At 33.5% G+C, this 23,964-nt stretch overlaps 1 protein-coding gene across 2 annotated transcripts in view; it reads right to left on the minus strand.

Moving 5' to 3' along the window:
* Nucleotides 1–23,964, minus strand: part of LOC121374053 (AF4/FMR2 family member 4-like) — a 156,031-nt gene that overhangs the window by 84,711 nt on the left and 47,356 nt on the right. For both annotated transcript variants that reach the window (XM_041500946.1, XM_041500945.1), the window contains exons 4-7: nucleotides 12,502–12,549; nucleotides 5,900–5,995; nucleotides 3,810–3,849; nucleotides 1,203–1,245 (exon numbers count right to left, since the gene is read on the minus strand). In XM_041500946.1, coding sequence (XP_041356880.1) covers nucleotides 1,203–1,245; nucleotides 3,810–3,849; nucleotides 5,900–5,995; nucleotides 12,502–12,549 — 227 coding nt within the window. The remainder of the gene's footprint in view (nucleotides 1–1,202; nucleotides 1,246–3,809; nucleotides 3,850–5,899; nucleotides 5,996–12,501; nucleotides 12,550–23,964) is intronic.

A 23,964-nucleotide genomic window follows, 5' to 3' on the forward strand; every position in this document is an offset into this window, starting at 1 on the left:
AGGAAGTATTGTAATTATATTTTATGTAATGCTATTTTTTTTTTTCTACACTTATAAAATATTGTTTTATTTAAAGACATCCCTAGTGCATACTGATTAATTAATCATCAGCTATTGGATGATAAACATTTGATAATTCTGATACATACACTTCAGAGTAAACCTGCTACATTTTTCCACTAAAAGCAAAGGATCTTTTATATGCACTTTTCCATAAACCTGACAGGGCATATAACAGCCTTTGATATACCAGTCAATATGTGGGCTATGGCTAATTAAAAAAACTAAATTCTCACCTGTCTCTCCACCTTGCTGCTAATCAGGATAGTCCATATGACAGAAAGTTTCATCTCTCACATTAGATCAGGTCTTACATTTACCATACATTAAATAACTAACAGTGGTTTCAGACCAGGGCCCGTGATTATAAACCTTAAAGTCTAGACTTTAATAAAGTCCAGACTTTAACGTCATGCTATTTGAATGGCGTTGCCATGACGTTAAAGTCTGGACTTTATTAAACAAAGTCTAGACTTTATTAAACAAAGTCTAGACTTTAAGGTTTATAAGCACGGGGCCTGATCACATGGGTGAGGCAGAAGGTACCATAATTATTTTTTACTTAGTGGATTTGTTTATTCTTTCTCTGCATACTTGATTTAAATATAAAATTTATTTTGTGGAAATTAGTATTAAAAAAAAAAAAATAGCCACCTATTCCACCCACTTCAGCTCCCAATATAAAATAAAATGACTAGGGCTGTTTTATAAAGCTATCTTAGTGCTACGATCACCTTAAGTCACCTTAAGTGTATTATGTAGCTATGCAGTTAATGTGATCTTACCACTAAGATCGGTTCATAAAACCGTTCCCATGTAATCATTTCTGAAATAGTCTTAACATAGTAATAGCAGAGTTCTAATTAAACAATATATAAGGTGTTGGTAAACATACAACACTTTCCTTCCCTACTCTACCCCCACTACTTCCCCCAACACCAACAATAATTTCTGAAATAGCTGTAACATAGTAATAGCAGTTCATTAAACAACACATATAACGTGTTGGTAAACATACAACACTTTCCTTCCCCACTCTACCACCACCCCCCCCCCCCCCCCCCCAGCATCCCCCACCCCGAACAATCATTTCTGGAGCAGCTGTAAGCCTTGGAAAGTAAACAAAAGCCAAAATCACTTACTTTCTTATACTGGGTCTTGTTTTCTCACTGTCCTCCTGGGTACCTGAAGTACAAATGAGAACATTAGTACATCAAGTTAAGCAGACCAGTTGTTTACAAATATGTGATCATCAGCTAGCAAAAGTAATAGGAAAATCAATGAGGCATTTCTGCAAACACCAAGGTCTGGCTGCTAATTCATTAAAGACGACAAAGCGTCTTTGGCATTCATCAAGGGATCAATAAAATATGTCAATATTTAAAGTCGCCTCATGACTTGTCAACATACAAATTAACTAAATCAGTTATTATTTCCAGGTCTGTCTCGGACATGGGTTAATGGTTAGTTGTTAGTGAGAGAGAACATAGTTTAATGGGCTTATGTTATTTTAAAATACATGTAACATCACTGATTTAAACATAGCTACGGTGGTGTTCCCCATTAAATACATCTTAAATATGCTTATATAGTGTAAATAAACATGCAACATTACTAGAATAGTTTATAGTTACAAAGTATATATATTCCAAATATGGTTTATATATTATCCACATGGTGGCGATGGCGAGAACAATTCTGTTTGACATGTCAAGAAAATATTTACAGTTAGCATAAATAAATTTATACTTTTCTGATATTCTAAAATAAATACATGTAGGTAAACAATTATGGACTCCAAAAAAAAAAAAAAAGAAAGTTAAAGTTTGTTTTGATTAACAACACCACTAAAGCATATTGATTTCTTAATCATCAGTTATTGGATGTCAAACATTTAGTACCAGTAATTCTGATGCATAGTTATTAGAGGACACCTGGTACATTTTTCCCAATGCAGCAAGAGACCTTTTATATGCACTTTCCCACAGATGATAAAAAAAATCATATACCACAGACTATAACCAGTTGTGGTGTACTGGTTGGAACGAGAAAAAGATGGACTAAAAAGTACATGTAGATGGACAAACACAAGTTGACACCATTACATATTAAACAAAAAGTGAGAACGTTTGTTGTAAACTTCATTTTGTTCTTCAAACAAACAAGTGCAACATACAATACTTTAGCAGACACTTTATCGTATTTTTATTACGCACCAGGGCCACATAAATAAAATTCATTTCCATAAAATAATATAATGATAAAATCTCTGTTAGACTTAGCACAGCAAGAGGCAATGTTACCATAGGAACGCTAACAACATTTTCTAGCCTCAAGAATGATAATTTCTGTCACGTAAATTAAGGCAAAGCACTTTTTTTTTAATTTCCCTCACAAAGCAACGAGAGGATGTTTATTATTGATCTGAATGTATTTATTAGTATAGTGAAACCCAATCTAATGACTACCCCAGATATATGGCCAACCCATAATAACGACCAATATTTTAAGGATGGGATAAATATCCTTATTATATTATTGCAAAAATACTCTAGTACTAACACCACTAAGCTATTACAGATTACAACCAGCAAAGTCGATCAGACCCAATGGTCATTTTCAATATCTTCTGATCCCACAAATGTGACCACAGCATTATCTATTCTTTTAAAAGCTACAGACAATAAGTAACAAGATGAAAATTTGCCTTATCTTCAAAATAGTGCTAGGTTAATTACATGACTGTGTTGCTAAAACAAGTAATTAAATAGTCTTATTTTTTTTATTTGTCTGAAAGTAGACCGGTATTACTTTTGTATTAACAAGCAATACAACTGGTCTACAACTCATCATGATATGTATAGCATAGACGGTACAGCACATAATCTTTGTATTGTATAACTGACACATAATAATGAATAATTTGTACAAAAATGGATTGTTAATTATTTAAAATAAAAATAATAACAACAAATTACAGCACCTAAATTGATAATGAATATATACAATACTTTAAGTTCTGTTAATAATGGAATTTGTCACACAAGTTTGCTGAATAAGAAATTCTTAAAAAAAACAAAACCCATTAAAATGATGAAAACATTGTTATGAGATGCATTTATGAAAAAAACTATTTGATAAAAAAAACAAAAAACAATTTTTTTTTTTACTATTTTGTTTTAAGCAATTCAGTGTTCATTTATCAACTAAGGTGGCCGTCTTCAGTTGTCCCGATATAAAGTTTAGTTGAAAGTTAAAGTCTGTTTCGTTTAACAACACCACTAAAGCACACCGATATATTAATCCTCGGCTATTGGATGTCAAACATTTGGTAATTTTGATGAATAACATTAGTAGCAACGGATCTTTTATATGAACCATCCCACATACAAAGGCCTTTGATATACCAGTCGTGGTGCACTGGCTGGAACGAGATAAAGTTTAGAGATATGTTCTAAAATCAGGAAGCCTTGAAATGGAGCTCACCTACTAATGATTGGTCTGTGTGAAAACAGACACGGATATTCCGAGGCAGACAACTATAGGTTTGGACACGCCACAAAGAACAAATGACATAGATATCAGCGCTTTTAGAATATGGTAGACCCACTCCCATGGCTAGTAATATTCAAGGTTGGGCTAGTAAATAACTACTATTGCCATACTCGACTAGTGAACAAAAATTGTCAAATGTTGTAGTTACGTCTTATTTTGTAAGTATGAATATCCTGAAGACTAAAATCACTCACCTTTCTCTTTGCTGTGGTTGTTATTGTTAACTTTCCCATCCTAAAATGAAAAAAGAAAAAGGAAACTGTTTTAATAAAATCAAATTCACAATTAGCTGGACTGAACATTTACTGTTGTAAAAGTTTGTGTTGATATCGTTAGGTAACCTGAACTTGAATCACCTGACAGGAATGTTGTGGAATGAATGAATGAATGAATGAATGACTGAATGACTAACTCAATGAATGAATGGATGAATGAATGAATGAATGAATGAATGAATGAATGAATGAATGAATGAATGAATGAATGAATGAATGAATGAATGAATGGTTGGATGAATGAATGAAAGAATGGTTGGATCAATGGATGGATGGATGGATAGATGTATGAGTGTTTAATGATGAATGAATGAATGAATGAATGAATGAATGAATGAATGACTAAATGACTAACTGAATGAATGAATGGATGAATGAATGAATAAATGAATGAATGAATGAATGAATGAATGAATGAATGAATGAATGAATGAATGAATGAATGAATGGTTGGATGAATGAATGAAAGAATGGTTGGATCAATGGATGGATGGATGGATAGATGTATGAGTGTTTAATGATGAATGAATGAATGAATGAATGAATGAATGAATGAATGTTTAATGACACCCTAGTACAAAAACACACATCGGCTATTGGGAGTTATAAAAGGTATGTTTAATAATGTCACATCAGCACATGTCACATCAGGATAGGAACACTGTGGAAGCCATTAAGCACTACGCAAATCTGAACGAATCAAGACAGAATGTTCGACAAGTCATGTTTTCAGCATTACTCTGATTGAGACATGATATTTGAAAATGTGTCCTCATCCAATTATTCTAGAAAATCTGTCCAGGCTGCAAGAAGTCAGTGCTTCAGTGTTCGCAAATTATCTTCAGTTAATTAGTTTTGTCCAGATGACTTTATTTAAAGCTGCTTTCAGTAAGGATGGGATGAATGGATGGATGGATGGATGGATGGATGGATGGAACAAAGAAACAAAGGATGGAAAGGATGGAAAGGATGGAATGGTTTGATGAATGGATGGATGGATGGATGGATGGATGGATGGAAGGATGGATGAATGGATGTATGTTTTAATGAATTAATGGATGGATGGATAGATGGATAGATGGATAGATAGATAGATAGATAGATAGATAGATAGATAGATAGATAGATAGATAGATAGATAGATCGATGGATGGATGGATGGATGGATGGATGGATGAATTGATGGATGGATGGATGGATAGATGGATGGATGGATGGATGGATGAATGTGGATGGATGGATGAATGTGGATGGATGGATGAATGGATGGATGAATGGATGGATGGATGAACAACTGAATGAATGAATGGAAAAAAGAAATCAATTAATCGCCTCAAGCACAAATTTCTTATTTAAAATGTCTTTTATACAAAAGAGTGAAGACTTGCTTTCTTTGGTAGGTTTGACATTTGTCATCATGACCAGAAGATAGGACAAGCTGAACAGTCATAAACTCTGGATTATATGTAAATAGGATCTATTAAACCACAAGGCTTCATTTTCAACATGAACAACAATCGCTAACGGATGGATAAATGAACTGCATAATTGCATGATACTTTACCAATAGTACTTTGATGTATGTTATACAAAATGACAAATCCAGATTTTCCATCATAATGTAAAAATTATAATTTACATGAATTACTTGCAAGAACTTTAGTAGTATTTCCATCAACTACTTTCTATGAACTCTTTCAATATCAGTTAAACTGAAAAGTCACTGTGAATTATTTTAACATGTTTAAGTATTTTATTCATTACTCAGGCCTGTACGCAGCATTTTTAATGAAGGGTGTGGGCAAATTCCTCCTGATAAAATTGTTTAAAACCCCCCATAAAAACCCTGTTTTCGTTATCAAATTTGATAGAGAAAATGTGCACCTTTAGTAATTTCGGGGTGCATATGGGCCTGCTACTACCACCAAAACAACCAAAAAAAACCTCTTTACTCTCCTGCTACTAACGCAATTAATTAAAATTCTCGAGAGTGGATCTTCTCAACCGACCTTGTTCTGGTACTTGGCTGGAAAAGGAAACGTTTCTTCCACTTTAGTGTGTGGAGTGTTGATGCCAGTCAGCGGAGGCTGAATGTGGATCATTTCCTACAAAACAAAACAGATGTGAAGAAGGGAGAGTAAAAAAAAAACGTAAATGAATGAATGCGTAACAATTATATTAGGAGTAACAGGGTCAGGAAAGTGCTCTGAGTTTAATGACAAACATGCACCGGTTAATCAACATCTACTGCATGAATTCCCAGTATCAGTGGTGTACTGGTTAAACTATTATCTTTAAAGCCAGTAGGTACCGAGTTCACACCTCGACACCAGCTCCCAACCAACTCGGTGGGGAGGTGTAATGCAAAAACAACAACTTCTATCAGTAACTACCATCAGTTAACCCATGTCCTGAATATATATAAAACCAGATTGTTGTGTGTGGTCCAGGACAGTGTGCTTGAACCTTAATTGGATACAAGCACAAAGATCATGTTAAAGTGAACTTAAACTACTTAAAGTGACTCTTATTTATTTAACAGACATCTTTTATATGTACCTTCCCTTGGACATAAAACATAATACCACAAACTGGTATATCAGTTATGTGCCCCAGAGCATTTACTGTAAACTAAAAACTCCCAGATCGACTATCAGAAATACAATGTAGATACAATTACACTGCATCAAAGATCAAAGGTGAAACCCTCTAAAAGACAGATGCATATGAAAAAGTAGTTTATTTTGTTTAATGACACCACTAGAGGATATTGGTTTATTAATCATCGGCTACTGGATGTCAAACATTGGGTAATTTTGACAAATAGTCTTAGAAGGGAAACCCACTATATTTTTCCATTAGTAGCAAGTGATCTTTTATATGCACCATCCCATAGACAGGATAGCACATACCACAACACTTGATATACCAGTCGTGGTGCACTGGCTGGAGTGAGAAATTGTCCAATGGGCCCACTGACGGGGATCGATCCCAGACCAATTTCACATCAAGCAAGCGCATTACCACTGGGCCATGTCCGGTCCCAGTACATACCAAAACGTTATGTGTACATTAAATGTAATTTTTCTGAAGTAAAACTGAATGACCTCAAGTCGTAAATAAACGCCAACCCAATTTCACTGTATTTTTTTCTCTCTCCATTTGATTACACAAGCAGTGCAACAAAGCAACATGTAACCCAGATAGCAATCAATGAGAAATGGGCGAAGCCATCATGTCAACGTTATTGATTTGAAACTCATTAATAATGTTTGATTAAATGGTCCAGTTAATGACAATGTAAAATTAATGTTGAAAACTCGATACAGTGTTGAGCAGCAATGCCCATAAATAATATAACAAGATGCCTTTGATGCACTAATCAATAGAGATTTATTTTCACTTTTTTAAATGCATTTCAGTCTCAATTCAATGGCTTGAAATATCTTGTCAATCTGTTACATGTGTTTGGATGTAAAATTAATCAGTTTGAAAAATATTACTGAATTGTCATTTAAATAGTAAATGTATTTGTATACAAAACTAATGGATTTGAATATTGTCAATTTGTTTGCAAGTAATATGTGACAGTACAAAGCAGCAGTTTATATTTACTCACCAGTTGGCTAATAAATGGAAAAACTCACTAGCCAACTCGGAATTGTAGTCTCAAGGAAACATATCAAGTATTGATATGGTATACATGAATAAAATAATTTTAAACACCAAACTCAATTTCACGGAATGACAAAAGCAAAAAAGCATGACACTGTCACTAATATAGTCACTGTGAAAACAGACATGTTCCCCAAGAGATTAAATCCAAATGAAAAAAAGAGAGAAAAAAGCTTGTTTTATTTAACGACACCACTAGAGCACATTGATTTTTTTTATCTTATCATCGGCTATTGGACGTCAAACATATGGTCATTCTGACAGTTTTTTAGAGGAAACCAGCTGTCACCACATAGGCTACTCTTTTACGACAGGCAGCAAGGGATCTTTTATTTGCACTTCCCACAGGCAGGATGGCACAAACCATGGCCTTTGTTGAACCAGTTATGGATCACTGGTTGGTGCAAGTGGTTTACACCTACCCACTGAGCCTTGCGGAGCACTCATTCAGGGTTTGGAGTCGGTATCTGGATTAAAAATCCCATGCCTCGACTGGGATCCCAACCCAGTACCTACCAGCCTGTAGACTGATGGCCTAACCACGACACCACCAAGGCCGGTCTCGAAATGAAAAATTCATAATTTAAGCGAATATTGTCATCATAAAATACATCTAAATTGCTACATGTTTCCCGTCATGTACCTTATAAAACACTTTATTTAAAAAGATAGCATTAATTTTGCTGGACAAAATGGTACGATCATCAAGAAATAAAAATATGATTACGTGATTTACAGAGAAAAGAAATTCTTTCTTTTTTATGTTAATTATTATTATTTATATTTATTTTAATAGAGCAAACACATGGCCAGGATAAACTAAAAAATCAGATATTAGTTTGAAGTGTTTTGAGAGTTCGTTTACAATCAGAACATTTTGGTGTGTCATAAGGCTTTTCGATTGTGTCTAATGGAAGCATTCAATACACCTCGACCATCAAATTAACCGAAAAACTGAGTTTGCTATTTTATTCGCAATACTTCGGTTATCTGACATAATATGCGATTCGCACACAGAATCTGAAACACGGAAGTTTCTGCTTATAGTTTTGACTGTCAATAGGCCTAGCTGTCATCTGAATGATACAGTAAAATATAATTTATGTCATGAAAGCCAGGTCTGACAAAATAATCTGCTCGCCAAGACACATATTTTTCTAAATTGTAATAGCCATAGCAGAATTTCACTTGCATATACAAGTGTTTTACTTGAAATATTGCACCCTGTGTTAATGTGATCTTTTTACCTTATTAAGCAAATAAAATGTACAGTATTCAAATAACAGTAAAATAATGAATGAGGCTATTTTTAGCATTTTGCAAGTGATGTGCAAAAATCATATTGTCTATTTATTATTTCAGTAAATGACATGTTTTCTGATGATTACTAACAATGGTTACCAAGAACATCGAAACTGCAATCAGGAATTACAATCTCATCTCTACTTGCCAATGATGAAATTTTATTTGAAGTTTTCTTATTTATAAGAGGATTAAATTAACATATTAAATTCTCTGTATTTAACACAAAATTCCATCTACAGTTTACAACTGATTTGTTTTTTAAATTAAAAATATTATAAATAATGCCACACGATAGTAACATTTTTTTACACAAAATAAATGTTGAACTGTCAGCCACTACATAATATTATTCTACATTTTCTTACACAAGTCGTCCTCTCTGAAATATGTTTGTGCTTAACCAAACCCAAACATAACAGAGTTGTCTCCCTTATTTATTTTTCACCAACTTTGATAAGGCAAATATTTGGGAGGTTTTATTTACAGTAACTTAAGATATTCCCTCCATCCACTATACTGTTAATAAAACACCAAAGACTAAAAACAATATTAAACATTACTAAACGCATAACCAAAAACAAACTGAGTAACAATCAATGCAAGCTGAAAAGATGTATAATAGTTAAAACATATTTGCTTTTAGCTTGACAATATTTGTCAACATATTCACCTCCCTGTTGAATCGGCCTATATTGTAAGACACATACATAGAGCAATGTAAGATTCTGCCAATCTGGATGACAAACAGCATTAATAAACAACCTGTCTTCTTGATCACATAGTTCGTCTAAAGCAGTGATGGAATGGTTTTCAAACTCATTCTCAGATGGATGGGAAAAACACTGTGGTATACAGTTGATACCTCTTGAATTTAATCAAGTTATTTATTAACAACAAATAAAGAAAGGAAGGAAGGAAATGTTTTATTTAATGACGCACACTCAACACATTTTATTTACGGTTATAAGGCGTCAGACATATGGTAACCAGGAATAAAGGCACTATCTTGTATTATCTCTGGATCTTTTGTGAGGGTAAAATAATCAGTATGGTTGGAAAGACCACTGAACCAGCTAACATCTACCCTGAATCTCTGAGTAATATTAGGGCAACAGACCTCACCATTTCAGGGGATCTATCAACCTAATACTGGTTCAAGGAGAGTGGTTTTTTAGCACCTCTTATCATGTAGTAGCAATACGTATGGTAATATTTTAAATGGCTCCCAATAATGTAAAGATGGGGAGCAATTAAACATTGCCCTCATATTGTTTCATGCTGAGGTCTGGGGCAAGCTTTGCTACTGCTATTTGTTTCTTCTACCCTAAAACACTTAACTATGAGTTGCAAGGCCATAATGAATCACTAATGTGACAGTAAAACAGCTAGATGTGTCTGTTACTTTCCAAAAAAATTAAACATAATAAATAAATAAATAAACATAAAATAATAATAATAATAATAATAAATTAACTGTTCATTTGTTTAAGTAAGAAAAAGAAAAACACCTCATGATTATTATTAACAGTTTTTAAATCAGAGTATTACTCTTTTTAAATATGGAATACGATTTAAATTTATGGTAAAATCAAAACACTTTTAATACATGTAAATTTACAAATAGATGAAGGCCAATCATCGTTTCTAAATAATCATACCAGTCTGTAAGGCTTTTGGATATGCTGAAATGTATAGGACAAACTTCAGCCATTAAAAATTAAAATCATTCAAATTTTTATTACTTTATATCCTGCAATTATATTGATAATCTGAAATTTCTAGAACAAATCAATAATTTTTAAATAAACAAAATGTGTATTAGGTTTACCAAAATTGAAACAAAATCAACCAGCAGTAAAACTCTGAAAAGACTGAGTCACTGGTTAATTAACGTGTTTACCTCTACTTTTGGTATTTACATAATAGCATAATACTAAACTATTAATAAATGGATGTAAAATCAGATAGCCAAAATCCATTTATGAAAGTTCCTTGAAACTATTCAATTTTTAAATCTGAAGAAAGATAATTATCTTTAGCCTCTAAGCACATAACAATTAGAGCACAACAAGGTAATATCTTGTTTAACAAGATAAAAAACGATATTACTGCAGATTCTAGAAACTCCAGCCTGTATTTTAATCACAAAAAGAGATAACACTGAAATACAGTGATCACATTACCAGAATATCATGAAGGCGAAATATAAATAAATGCCCTCTTTTTTTTTTAAACATGTTAGCTTGTGAATATACATATGGTTTCCATCAGATTCTCAGAATTTCTACTATATTCCCAGGGGTATAAATACTGAAAAAATTATCGTATCCAATAAAACTGCACCTATGATAAAACACGATATAAGGTTTAAAAAACTCAAAATACACCTACTTGTTATTTATATATCTTGAACCATTTTTTTTCTTCTTCAAAATATATTTTATAAAGAAATAACATTATTTTTCTTTTATTGTATACTAATCACAAGAAGTTAAGGGCCACACGGACACTGCGTCTGAGACGGGTAGCCCATTCGCAGTGCCAGTGGTATGGAAGGAAGTAAATGTTTTAACAGCACACTCAAAACATTTTTATTTATGGTTATATGGCATTGGACATATGGTTAAGGACCACACAGATATTGAGGGAGGAAACCCGCTATTGCCATTTCATGGGCTACTCTTTTCGATTAGCAGCAAGGGATCTTTTATATGCACCATCCCACAAACAGGATAGTACATACCACAGCCTTTGAAATACCAGTTATGGTGCACTGGCTGGAACGAGATGCCAGTGGTATGGAAACACTCTTGCAGTCAATGGATGAAGGAATGGCTCACTTTCAGGCATATTGCCACTTGTCCCATGGATACGCCATCTTCAGCCATGGCAGGGCCCGACCAGAGTCCAGAATGCTCAGTTTACGTTTGGTTGGCATGGTTATCCGAAGCCAGATTGCAAAGAAATTTATACCCTCCCAACCCTAATCAAACATGAAAAATGTTAACATAAAAAAGGAGTGCCACGTGCACCATGCAGTTTTCAGGCAGGTTCCCTGCTTAGTGAGAAAAAATAAAAAATTAAAAGTCAAACAATCTTGGATTTTTTATGCATTTGTCATAGGCTAGTAAAAGGCTCATGTATATGCAATCTGAAATGCTTTATTAATGTCTGTAACCCAGTTTTCATTACCTATCACCATCCCTGATTCAAAAAATAAAATTTTAAAGTAAGGTAAAATTTTATACTGGCCCTTAACTTTTGTGACTAGTATATTGTAACCTTTGATTTATAGATGATAAATTGTTGACACACTACAATGCAAATGTTAATGGTTAAAAAATAGGTCTAAAAATAGGCACTGAATTAATCTAGTAATACAACTGTCTGCTACATACACTACACATACTTCAATAAAATAAATGTCAACTATTATTCTCAGGTTTTTAAAACATTAGTAAGTTAGTTTAGCCTAACACTTGTTTAAAAAGTTAATTTATAAAAATAGTCCAAGCATAAATAAACAAATGGATCTAAGAATCTAACATTAAACATTCAAACATATATTGTGTATGACTAATACGAATTAATGGTCTACCATCTGATTATTAAAAAACAAAACAATTCTTACCTTGAAAATATCATCCAAGTCTTTTCCTCCTTGTCCAAGATCCTTGTTCTGAAAATAAACAAATAAAATGTGCTAGTGTTTGAATGCTACATGTAGTCTTCTCTGCTGTTAGCGCTCTACTATTTTTCAATTTGCTTACTAGGTGAAACACGTTAATTCTATGAAAACTATTTTTTAAAGTTTGATAATTTAGTGGCATGCCACACACATTGTTTCCACCCCATTGAAAACGATAAGAGCTGGACAAAAAATACAGAAACCTTTGCAAAGTCTTGTAGTTTTCACTGAAGGGCTGAGACAGGAATTTTTTTTCAGGCAGGGCAAATACCCAAATTAAAAAAACAACAACAAAAAACAAATAATAATAAATAATAAATAATAAAAAATAAAAATATCAATGTTTCTTCCATTCCCTGTTTCAAACATAGTACTTGGTACATGTACACTGATACCAAGTCCAAATCAAATTACATGAAACATTTCCTGTCACATACGGTAAATCTTAAAATATTAGCAACATAAAAAACTTTAGTGAAATCGGCATATCAGACACTGAAACAAAATTTTACAAATAGGCTGAGAAAAAACTTTTGATATATTTTAATGTTATGCAACTTAATGTGCAGTATGCAGTAATGTGCATGCTAATTAGTAAACAATAACATTTAACCATTGTCATGTTTTCAGTTAATTACCTGACAAAGCAATTGAAAGAAAGTCTTTCGGAACAGTCTATTGTATGGGTCTTTAGATTTAGCGTCATTAAATATTAGCGATTTGCATCGCTTTGCTAAATTTGCTAATATTTTAATTATACTTTTTAATAATTCCTGAATTACAGTATTTCCGCAATAGCAAACATGGCAGTATTCAATGCTGGGAGCACTAGAAAGGTGATCCGAGGGGATGCTGTATGTACTTGGTACATATGTATAGTGCTACTTACATACATATGCACCAGGGACCTTTTTTTTTTTTTTTACGGATCGACTGTTATTTCTTTTATATTCATCGAGGTATGAAAAAAATCATCATCTGCAAATTGTGTGAATCGGCAAAGCCGTTCTCACATAAGTTTGCGGATGATTTTTTTTGTTGTTGTTCATAACCTATTACAAACCAACTAAATTAGAAACCTGTGACGGAACATGCTCTTAATTTAGTTTTCGCCTGTGGCGATATTAATTGTTTTAGAGGGCCGTGTGCAGTTCCAATATGCACTTAAGTCCAGGTGGGCACTTTGTTATGTAATACCTCAGCGCGACCATGGTCGAGCTGTGCCTAATACACACCCAGCCCAGGTGCGGAGGCCATGTGGCCAGTAGTTACGTAATACCTCCGCGAGTGCGGTTTTTACGACCGTGATTTTGGCGACTAGGCGTCATCAAGTCTGGCCATTCTAAGAAAAATATGCCGGCTTGGTCGCTGTGGAAATATCACTTGATAGAAGGAGGACCATGATGTATCCCCAGGCGATACTGGGATTTTATAATAAATAGCTAGGGTTTTAGAGATTCAGGGAGAAACATAGGAAGGCTTCCAGGGGGAACGTTGTCCGTCCGGACTGGTAAATATATTATTTCTGCTCTGTTGTATAACCTTGATGTGATTGATGTGACTTTAAATATTTTAATACTGTATTATACCAATATTATTTAGACGGTGCTGCCGGTAATCTGACGCAGTATACTGTAGGCTCACTGTCTAATATATATAAAGCTTAACCAGTCATCCTAGAGGACCTAGGTAAACTGTAGGTTGTTTTCTTTATTGTGACAGGTACCAGTATTAATTCTGTATTACAAGGTTACTGAATGAGTAGATAAGGGTTAATTAAAAATTAACCAGTTAGGAATAGAGTTGTAATTCCTTTATTAATTAAGTTCCCCTGGAAGCGTTTCTCAATTATCACACGTGTGGGTTGTGTCACGGTGAAGTGATTAGAATATTGTATAAACTAGACACCTAGTGATTAACTAATTAAGTGATCAGTTCTGGGTTGTTACTATTTGTTGTTGTTAATTAACTACTGCGGCAGTACATTTGTCAGCGTAGATTAATACAGATTCCAAAGTGTATTGTGTTTTTGTTGTGTTTTCTAGTGAACCCAACGTGCTATATTATACATACTTTATATAAGATCTTATCTCTGATCATACCTAGAGACAGCCACGCGGGTATAAATGCCCATGTTACAGAGAGATCTAATAGATATACAGTTAGGAGAGATATTTGGATAATCGTGTTTTATTCAGTTACGGGTATTATAGGATCCCCGTGACAAAACCTTTTTTTAAATCAAATTTTGCCACTGAGCCATGGAATTCATGAATTCATTGGAACGAGAAAAAAAAAGCCAAATCAGTTGAATGGATCCACTGAGGTGGTTCAATCCTACAATGCAAGCACCTCAAGTGAGCACTCAATCGACAGAGCTAAATCCCGCCCCCTTGACATTAACAAAGAAGAAAACAACATGGAACCTGCACCATTATGTTGAGGTGAAAATATTGATTCTCATCATTAACGAGAAAGTGAGTAGGCTTTAACAAGAACAAAGATACGATGGCAGTCAGCTCACTGTCATTCAATATGGTTTATGTATCATGTAATTATGAAAAAGAAAGAAAAACAAAAGGAATATGTTTATCCACAGTGTGTTTAATTATATTATATGTTAGCATGTGCTATCTACGATATTTGGCTTTAAAGAATTTTTTTTTTTTTTTATTGTTATGAGATTATTCTTTCCTTAAGTACAAGATGCCATTCATGTTCTCTACACAGGATAGCACACACCATGGCATGGCCATGAATATAAGACATGATACATTATAAAAAAAATGGCTTAGAATGAGAAACAAATAAAGCATAAATCAAATAAGTCAATAAAAAATTTAAGAGTTCATGTGACACATTCAAGCACGTAAGGAATATATATTTTTTTTAAACCTCAGCAAGGTACTATATGTGAACTTTCAAAAATATTGGATGAGAAATGAAGTCAGCAGAGATGAAGTTATATTTTCTATGTTTAGTAACAGTGACCATGACCTTTGATAGAGGAAAAAACTACACTTGTTTAAGATATTATGATCCTATTCCTGTATGTGAAGTTTCATGAAAATCACTTGAAAAATTAAGTCAGCAGAGCCGTGACAACATAATTTTTTCAAAATATCATGATCCTATTCCAATGTGTGAAGTTTGATGAAAAGCAGAGGAGATAATAAACAGTCTATGATGCAAGTTAAAGTTTGGTTTGCTTGTCAACACCACCAGCACACATTACTGATCATCGGCTATTGGATGTCAAACATTTAAAGTCACTGACAAAACCCACTACATTTTTTTCATTAGTAGCAAAGGATTGTATTTAATAAAACCAGGAGAGTACATACTATTATGACCTCTCATATACCAGTTGTGAAGCATTGGGATAGGAAACAAGAGGCCCATGGGACTAAATGGTTGACTCCACCGCTATCATACTTGTGGAGTGAACAACACCCATTTTTGTGATAAAATTCATGATTTTCTTTCTCAATGGGTCAAATAAGCTTACAACCAAATTTAGTTGGAAATGGTCTTACTAGTTGTGAAGGAATTACATATACAGTTCAAATGCAGTTTTGCATATAATTAAACAATCACTGCAGGTCAGGCTCGTTAATGTCAGCTGATAATCTGAGAATTCCTTCAGATATTTTGTTACTATTGTGTCTAATTTTTACCATAAAATATCCTAATTACATTACACAGTAATTATACTGCGTACATCGTTTTTTTTCCAAATAAAGCTGCCTACATGTTGTGGATAAACAGCATCCAACCTTAGAGCATAATGAATGCCCTGGCTCGAAATTCGCCAAAAAATTTGGTGGCCCAAAAAAACAATAATGGATGTTGGCAAATTATGGTAAGCGAGCCAAGCAAGAGCAAGATTTTAATGTGGAATAAATATATGCAATACAAATATTAACAGTGGCTCATATGTTATAGCTCTATAGAAGATCGTCAAAATAATATTATTTGGGTGACCAACGCCATTATTTTTTAATATTTAAGTTGCCCAAATGGGACACTGATCGCATTTGGCGACCTGGCTACAGGCCGTTTCGAGCCCTATTGTTTATATCACACTAGAACTGATTCACGAATTGAAATCAGTGGAATCACTTATCTGGTTTGGCACTACAATGTTGTGCAGGCCTTCTTGGTGAATGAACTGCCTGCCTACTTTGGAGGACCGTGACTGCCAATAATTTTCAGCATGCCTCTGTTTGTGGAAGGGAGTGGGTGGAACGTGTGGGTTGTTCATTATATACCAAATCAACAGTTTTTTCTAAGTGTCATTACTTACAATTATTTTTTACAAATAACTTTCACCTACAAACTATCAGCAATTATATTAGAGACTATTTCTCATTCTAGCCAGTGCACCACGACTAGTATATCAAAGGCCCTGGTATGTGCTATCCTGTTTGTGGGATGGTGCATATAAAAGATCCCTTGCTACTAATGAAAAAATGTAGCGGGTTTCATCTCTAAGACTATATGTTAAAAAAATACCGAATGTTTGGCATCCAAAAGCCGATGTTTAATAAATCAATGTGCTCTAGTGGTGTCGTAAACAAAACAATCTTTATATTAGAGAAGAACTGTTCTAAAAACAAAATCTGACCCATTTCTGTCACTGCTTATAATGTGCTAAAGATGAAAATCAACCAGAAAATATATGTATCACAGAACTACGTTAGACAACAAATAATAAACATGACAAATAACACTGGCGCTGTGCCACAGCTTTCTTGATCTAGATGTGAGACATTTCTCTAGTAATCACTCTTCAAGACCAAACATTTCTCACTATGCTTTGTTCCAAATTAATTATACTTGTAAATGATTTATGTTAAAAACTGTCATTTGAACCATTCTAGAAAGCTTTGTTTTTAATGATACTCAACACATTTTAAATTATTGTCATTTTCTTGTCTTAACAATAACATATATTTTTTTTTTTTTTTTTTTTTTTTTTTTTACAAAAAACTCAATGCCATCACACAGGCCACACCTATCAAAAATCAGCAAGAGATCTTTTATATGTACTTTCCCATAGACAGGATAGTGTATACTCAGCCTTTGATGTGTCAGTGATTAGGTACTGTTTCGAGGTGAAGACCCAAGTCAAGCATGCCTGATCGATCAACGACCCCACTTCAGGCAAGAATGCTACCACTGAGCTACTTTCCTCTACACACACAGGTGGAAAGTAATAATATGAATGACTGTTTACACTGTGAGGTAGGATGACACAAGAAATATAACCAAACGTTTATATATATATATATATATATATATATATATATACACACACACACACACAAAACCAAGAAATACCTTGTTTTTAAAAATTCATAAAATACCTTTAAACCACAATTAATACTAAAAAAATAAAAAAAAATAAAAAATTACTAGTATATAGCGCCAATAAAACCTTGTAAGTAGAGTAGTTTGTTTTTTATTTAACAACGCCACTAGAGCACATTGATTTTTTATCTTATCATTGGCTATTGGACGTCAAACATATGGTCATTCTGACAGGTGTTTTTTAGAGGAAACCCGCTGTCGCCACATAGACTACTCTTTTACATCAGGCAGCAAGGGATCTTTAATTTGCGCTTCCCACAGGCAGGATAGCACAAACCATGGCCTTTGTTGAACCAGTTATGGATCACTGGTCGGTGCAAGTGGTTTACACCTACCCATTGAGCCTTGCGGAACACTCACTCAGGGTTTGAAGTCGGTATCTGGATTAAAAATCTCATGCCTCGACTGGGATCCGAACCCAGTACCTACCAGCCTGTAGACCGAAGGCCTAACCACGATGCCACCGAGGCCAGTAAAACCTTGTAAGATGCTATTAATATTTATACAAATTAACTTTGGCTATATAATGCAGAAAACACTTAGATGTTATAAATAATTAACAGGATTAATTGTGGCTATTCTATGGTGGAAGCTAGAAACCTAAAATACCAATTTGGCAAATGTGATTTCAAAATCTGTAGCCAAATTCAAGTAACATTTAGCTAAACAGATTTTTTTTTTTATAATAGCTATACACCTATAAATGAGAGTTTTCAAAATTAGCTTTTTGTTAAATTGGTAATGACAAATCTTTGCCAAATTCATCTTTAAATCAAATTTGGCAATTTGACAAACAATAGCTTAAACCCTGCTGTACAATGCTGGCAAAAACTTATTAGACATTATTAATATTTAAATAGGATGAACTGTCGGCTGTACAGTGCTCACAAAAACTTATTAGACATTATTAATATTTAAATAGGATGAACTGTCGGCTGTACAGTGCTCACAAAAACTTAGTAGACATTATTAATATTTAAATTGGATGAACTGTGGGCTGTACAGTACTTATAAAAACTTAGTAGACATTAATATTTAAACAGGATGAACTGTGGGCTGTACAGTACTCACAAAAACTTAGTAGATGTTATTAATATTTTAAAAGGATGAACTGTGGGCTGTACAGCACTCACAAAAAATTAGTAGATGTTATTAATATTTAAATAGAATGAACTATGGGCTGTTCAGTGCTCACAAAAACTTAGTAGATGTTATTAATATTTAAATGCGATGAACTGTGGGCTGTACAGTACTCACAAAAACTTAGAAGATGCTATCAATATTTATACAGGTTTATCTGTAAATGCTCTATCAAATGACCAGTAAATTGTTCCCTGTCAGATTAATGCTAATTATAGCATAAAGGAATGTGTTTAATCCTGTTTTTCATGTACAGCGATTCATGCATGGCATGTCAGTTAATCCTTAACAATGCAGGGCTACATTCTCTATGACATAAATATGCAAAAGGAACATTTTGTTCAGAATCATGTCACTATTCACTATGCAAGTTTCAGAGATTGTTACACAATTTTAAAGCATTAAATAGTATTGCTAATCAATTTTTATTAACAAGAAATATCGCTAATCAAATTTTGGAAACAAAATGTTTCTTGATATACATACAAATTTAAGTTTTTTGGGGTGTTTTTTTTACCGAAAGTACTTTATGAGTGAAGTTATTTCATATGTTCAAGCTGCTCCAACACATGGTGTGTGACTATAGATGCCACATGTATATACTTCAGTTTGTGTTACAATTATGTTACAGTCTAGTACCGGACCTTAGACAGATTACCACTGGCCGCAGGCTACGGAGTGTACTATATTTACTGTCATTGACCAGTGGTCATTTATACACACACCACCACCAGCGGGTCTGCAACCTAGCACTAATTACTCTCTTAATTACATATCCTACAAATAACATTGGTATTAATAACATAAATCAAAACATAAATCAAGACAAACTTCACATAGCAACAATTAGATCCACTAACAGCAGAATTTTACCAACCAACAAATCCATGAATACAGTGTCAAGGACAACATAAACAATATAACAAACACCAACGAAAACAATATTACAAACACTTGTCATAGCACAGACACATGTAGTAACACACAGACAACCATATCATATGTAAAGAAAGAAAGAAAGAAATGTTTTATTTAATGACGCACTCAACACATTTTATTTACGGTTATATGGCTTCAGACAAATGGTTACGGACCACACAGATATTGAGAGAGGAAACCCGCTGTCGCCACTTCATGGGCTACTCTTTTCCATTAGTAGCAAGGGGTCTTTTATATACACCATCCCATAGACAGGGTAGTACGTACCACAAGCCTTTGATATACCAGTCGTGGTGCACTGGCTACAGCGAGAAATAGCGCAATGGATATCATATGTAGCAAAATCCAGATAATTATTCCAAATCCAAGAATACACAATCAACCATAACTGATAAGGTACCAAATCCGAGAATATGTATTGTAATAATCAACCACAACAGGGCTAGTAACACAGAGTTTATCATTTCAAATCAAAGAATACACAAACAACCATAATGTCCAATAGTTACACATGATCAACCATAACAGTTCCAAGAACACACGTCAACCATAACAATTCAATAACAACAACAAAAAATCAGATATGATATACCCTGTAGTAACACACAGATGGGTATTCAACAACTAGAAAGTAATAAACTTACTTCTCAGCAGAAACTTACGAAATATATTTAATTTATAGAGTATACCATGAGCATTGCTAGTCTTTAAATTTTGAACATTTGTTTTCATGTGCACAATTCGCACAATCAGCATCAGATTAGTTGTCATCTGCTGCTAGTTCATTTGTAAGGACCTATATATTATAATAATACAGTTGACAGTTTCCACTAGCCTAGATTAAAAATTCACTAATCAGGACTGAGGACTAGTAAATTTGTTGAACCCAGTCTTTTGTTTTTTATTCCTTAGAATTTCTGATATCGGGTCCAGACAAACTCAGAACAATTGTGTTAAAATGGAAGGATACTGAATTAAAATGTGGTGCATGTCTCATGCCAGATCAACAAAGCCAAATTATTTAATCTGTATGCTTTTTATCTTCTCTGTTGTTAAGAATTGTTTGCGAAGTATTATATTTAATTTGCAAAGGTATACTTCATTTCATTGCTCCTACTTTAGTAAATAGTATAAATTGTTTTAATAGAGAATCTGTTCATTAAACATTATATATTTTACAAAAATATTCACTGGTATCCACTTATTGCTTATTTGTATTGACATCAAGTGTTAGTGATCATAGAGGGAAAACAAAAGGTGAATTGACTGCTCTTGAAAAACAGAAATTTTACTTTTTCAAATATTAATCAAAGTGTTTGTCCACAGTGCATATTTCAGAAAGATATATTTCTTCATGTAGTTGCCTTAAAAATTGAAAATGACGAAATATGTGCTGCACGAAACGGTTATTTTTCCAAACTCACGCTCCAATGCATTTACAGTCCTTCCCAGAGGGAACATTTTTTTTCATAAAAGCAGACTATGGATTTTAGTACAAGTTATTAGTAGACTGTTTTCTAAATTGCACACAAAAATAGTATTTTTGTGTTAATCAAACTGAAAGTACTTACAAAAACCATCTTTATAGGAAGATGGGAAGGACTAAGACATGTTTCTGTTCACTGGATGGTGTTACAGTAACACTTTTATTTACTAGAATGGATTTGTTTTACGTCCACACTGATGATTTTTTTAAATATATTTTATTTCACGTATTATAACTGAGAAATGTAGAATATTCTTTCCGTAAGTATTGCAGTTTGTGTTTTTGTCATTAGCTGAATGCAGTTTGGGACAACAATGGGACATGGTTGATTAATTAATGGGGTATTTTATTTTTTCTTGAAGTTAGGGTTGTTGTTTTTTTTGTTTTGGGGTTGCGGGTTTTTTTTTTGGTTTTTTTAATTTGAAAAAGCACTCATAAAAAAAAATATATATAATAATAATAATAATTCAATTTATTGACATTGCTGTGACAGATGACCTACAAAAATTGAACTATTTTCTTTCTCAAATATGCCTAATCCTTCCAAAGTGCCCTTAATTCGATACCACAATGTCAACACATGTATTAGGAAACAAACTGCACATATTTGTCATACAGGCTAGACCCACATAATACTAGTATCTAAAACATTATTTTACACACACAAAACGAAGTGCCATGATATAAAGATATTCACAACTGGTTGCCAATAACGAGTGCCATAAACTACAAGTGTGGGTAAAATCAATATATCCCACCTGCTGCCTGCTGCATGTTCAGCACTTTCAGTTATCAGCTGGCTGGAATCTAGACCCAGTGTGTCACTCAAATACTACCTACCTGACACACAGACCAATAACACAAGAAAACCGATCTCTATCTCAGAATGATGAGCTATTATGTTCGGTAGAGCAATCACAATGCTGGGGTTCTTTGTGAACATTAATAGCACTAGGTGATCTAAGCACAATATATGTTTCATTACGTATCCAGAGGTTAATTATTAATTTAGGAATGTGTAACAGATTGTTGAACCAAAAATAACAAAAAAATAATAGAAAAAAAAGAAGAAATGTTTTATTTAACGACACACTCAACACATTTTATTTTGCAGTTATATGGCGTCAGACATATAGTTAAGGACCACACAGATATCGAGAAAGGAAACCCGCTGCCACCACTTCACAAGATATTCTTTTCGATTAGCAGCAAGGGATCTTTTATATGCACCATCCCAGACAGGGTAGTACATACCACAACCTTTGATATACCAGTTGTGGTGCACTGGCTTGAACGAGAACAAAATAATAGATTATAACTATAATATTAAGCTTAAAACATTCAAATGGTCATTTATTTAGTTTTTACACACTTATCTGTTTTTATGCCATTAATCCTTTTTGTTTCTTTACAAGGTCTACATTTGTAGTATTAACTATAAGACTATATGTATACAAGTATGTCAAGATCCTAACATTTACTGTATCAATTCTATGTTTAAAATTGTTCCTAATTATTTATGCCAAATATGCACAGGCCTAAAATTTAGCAAATTAGAGGACAAGGCAATTTGGCCTCAACCAATACCGTATATTGCCGTGTATTAGCCGACTTTTGAAGTCTAGAAACACTTTCCAAAAGAAGAGAGTCGGCTTATACACGGAGGCAAAAAATTGGAGCATAAAATTTCGATCTAAAATACTCCCGACCGTGACTTACAAATTTTGATCAGACCCTTAGCCTTTCACAGATTATGTAACAATAATTTGTGCACAGTATAAATAAAACACCCCATCATGCAATATTATGCAGTTTTTTGTTCTTGAATGCATTATAAGTTTGATGAATAATAATAAAAAATTACTTGTTTTATTGTCATTTCAATGGTAAAAACGTATTCTTTCCAACTGTCCGCCAGTCTTTTAAATAGCAAGTTTAAGATACAAAACGGTGTTTTTTCTTCAAACAAGTATTATATTTCTAATATTATTGTTTTGTTGGGAGGGTGCATTAAACTGTAAAGTAATGCCATAAATAAATTAAGCTCATTATTAACATTACCGACTGAAAAAAAAACATGTATTTCAGGATGACAATTACTCCCACTATTGTCACATGACCATACCATATACAGTGAACATCTGCAGTCACGGACCGCATAATGTTTTGTTTGTGTGTGTGTGGTGAGGGATTAAACGCCTCAATGATTTTACTTTTTGCTGTCCAGTGAATAAATTAATTACTTATATGCTGTGATATGTTGTTACAGCTTGAATTATTTATTTTCTTGTTAAGCTTTATCAATTCTAAATTATTTTTCACTGCATGGTAGATGTTAGCATTGCCACATTGATGATTGATTGCGATCGCGATTACTGTGTTTGTAATAATTAAAGGGAAAACAAATATAATGAACAAGAAAAGTACATTTCTATTTGTTGACAGTATTATTGAAATCGATACAACAT

The sequence above is a fragment of the Gigantopelta aegis genome, chromosome 6 (genome assembly GCF_016097555.1).
Source record: "Gigantopelta aegis isolate Gae_Host chromosome 6, Gae_host_genome, whole genome shotgun sequence".
NCBI classification, from domain to species: domain Eukaryota; kingdom Metazoa; phylum Mollusca; class Gastropoda; order Neomphalida; family Peltospiridae; genus Gigantopelta; species Gigantopelta aegis.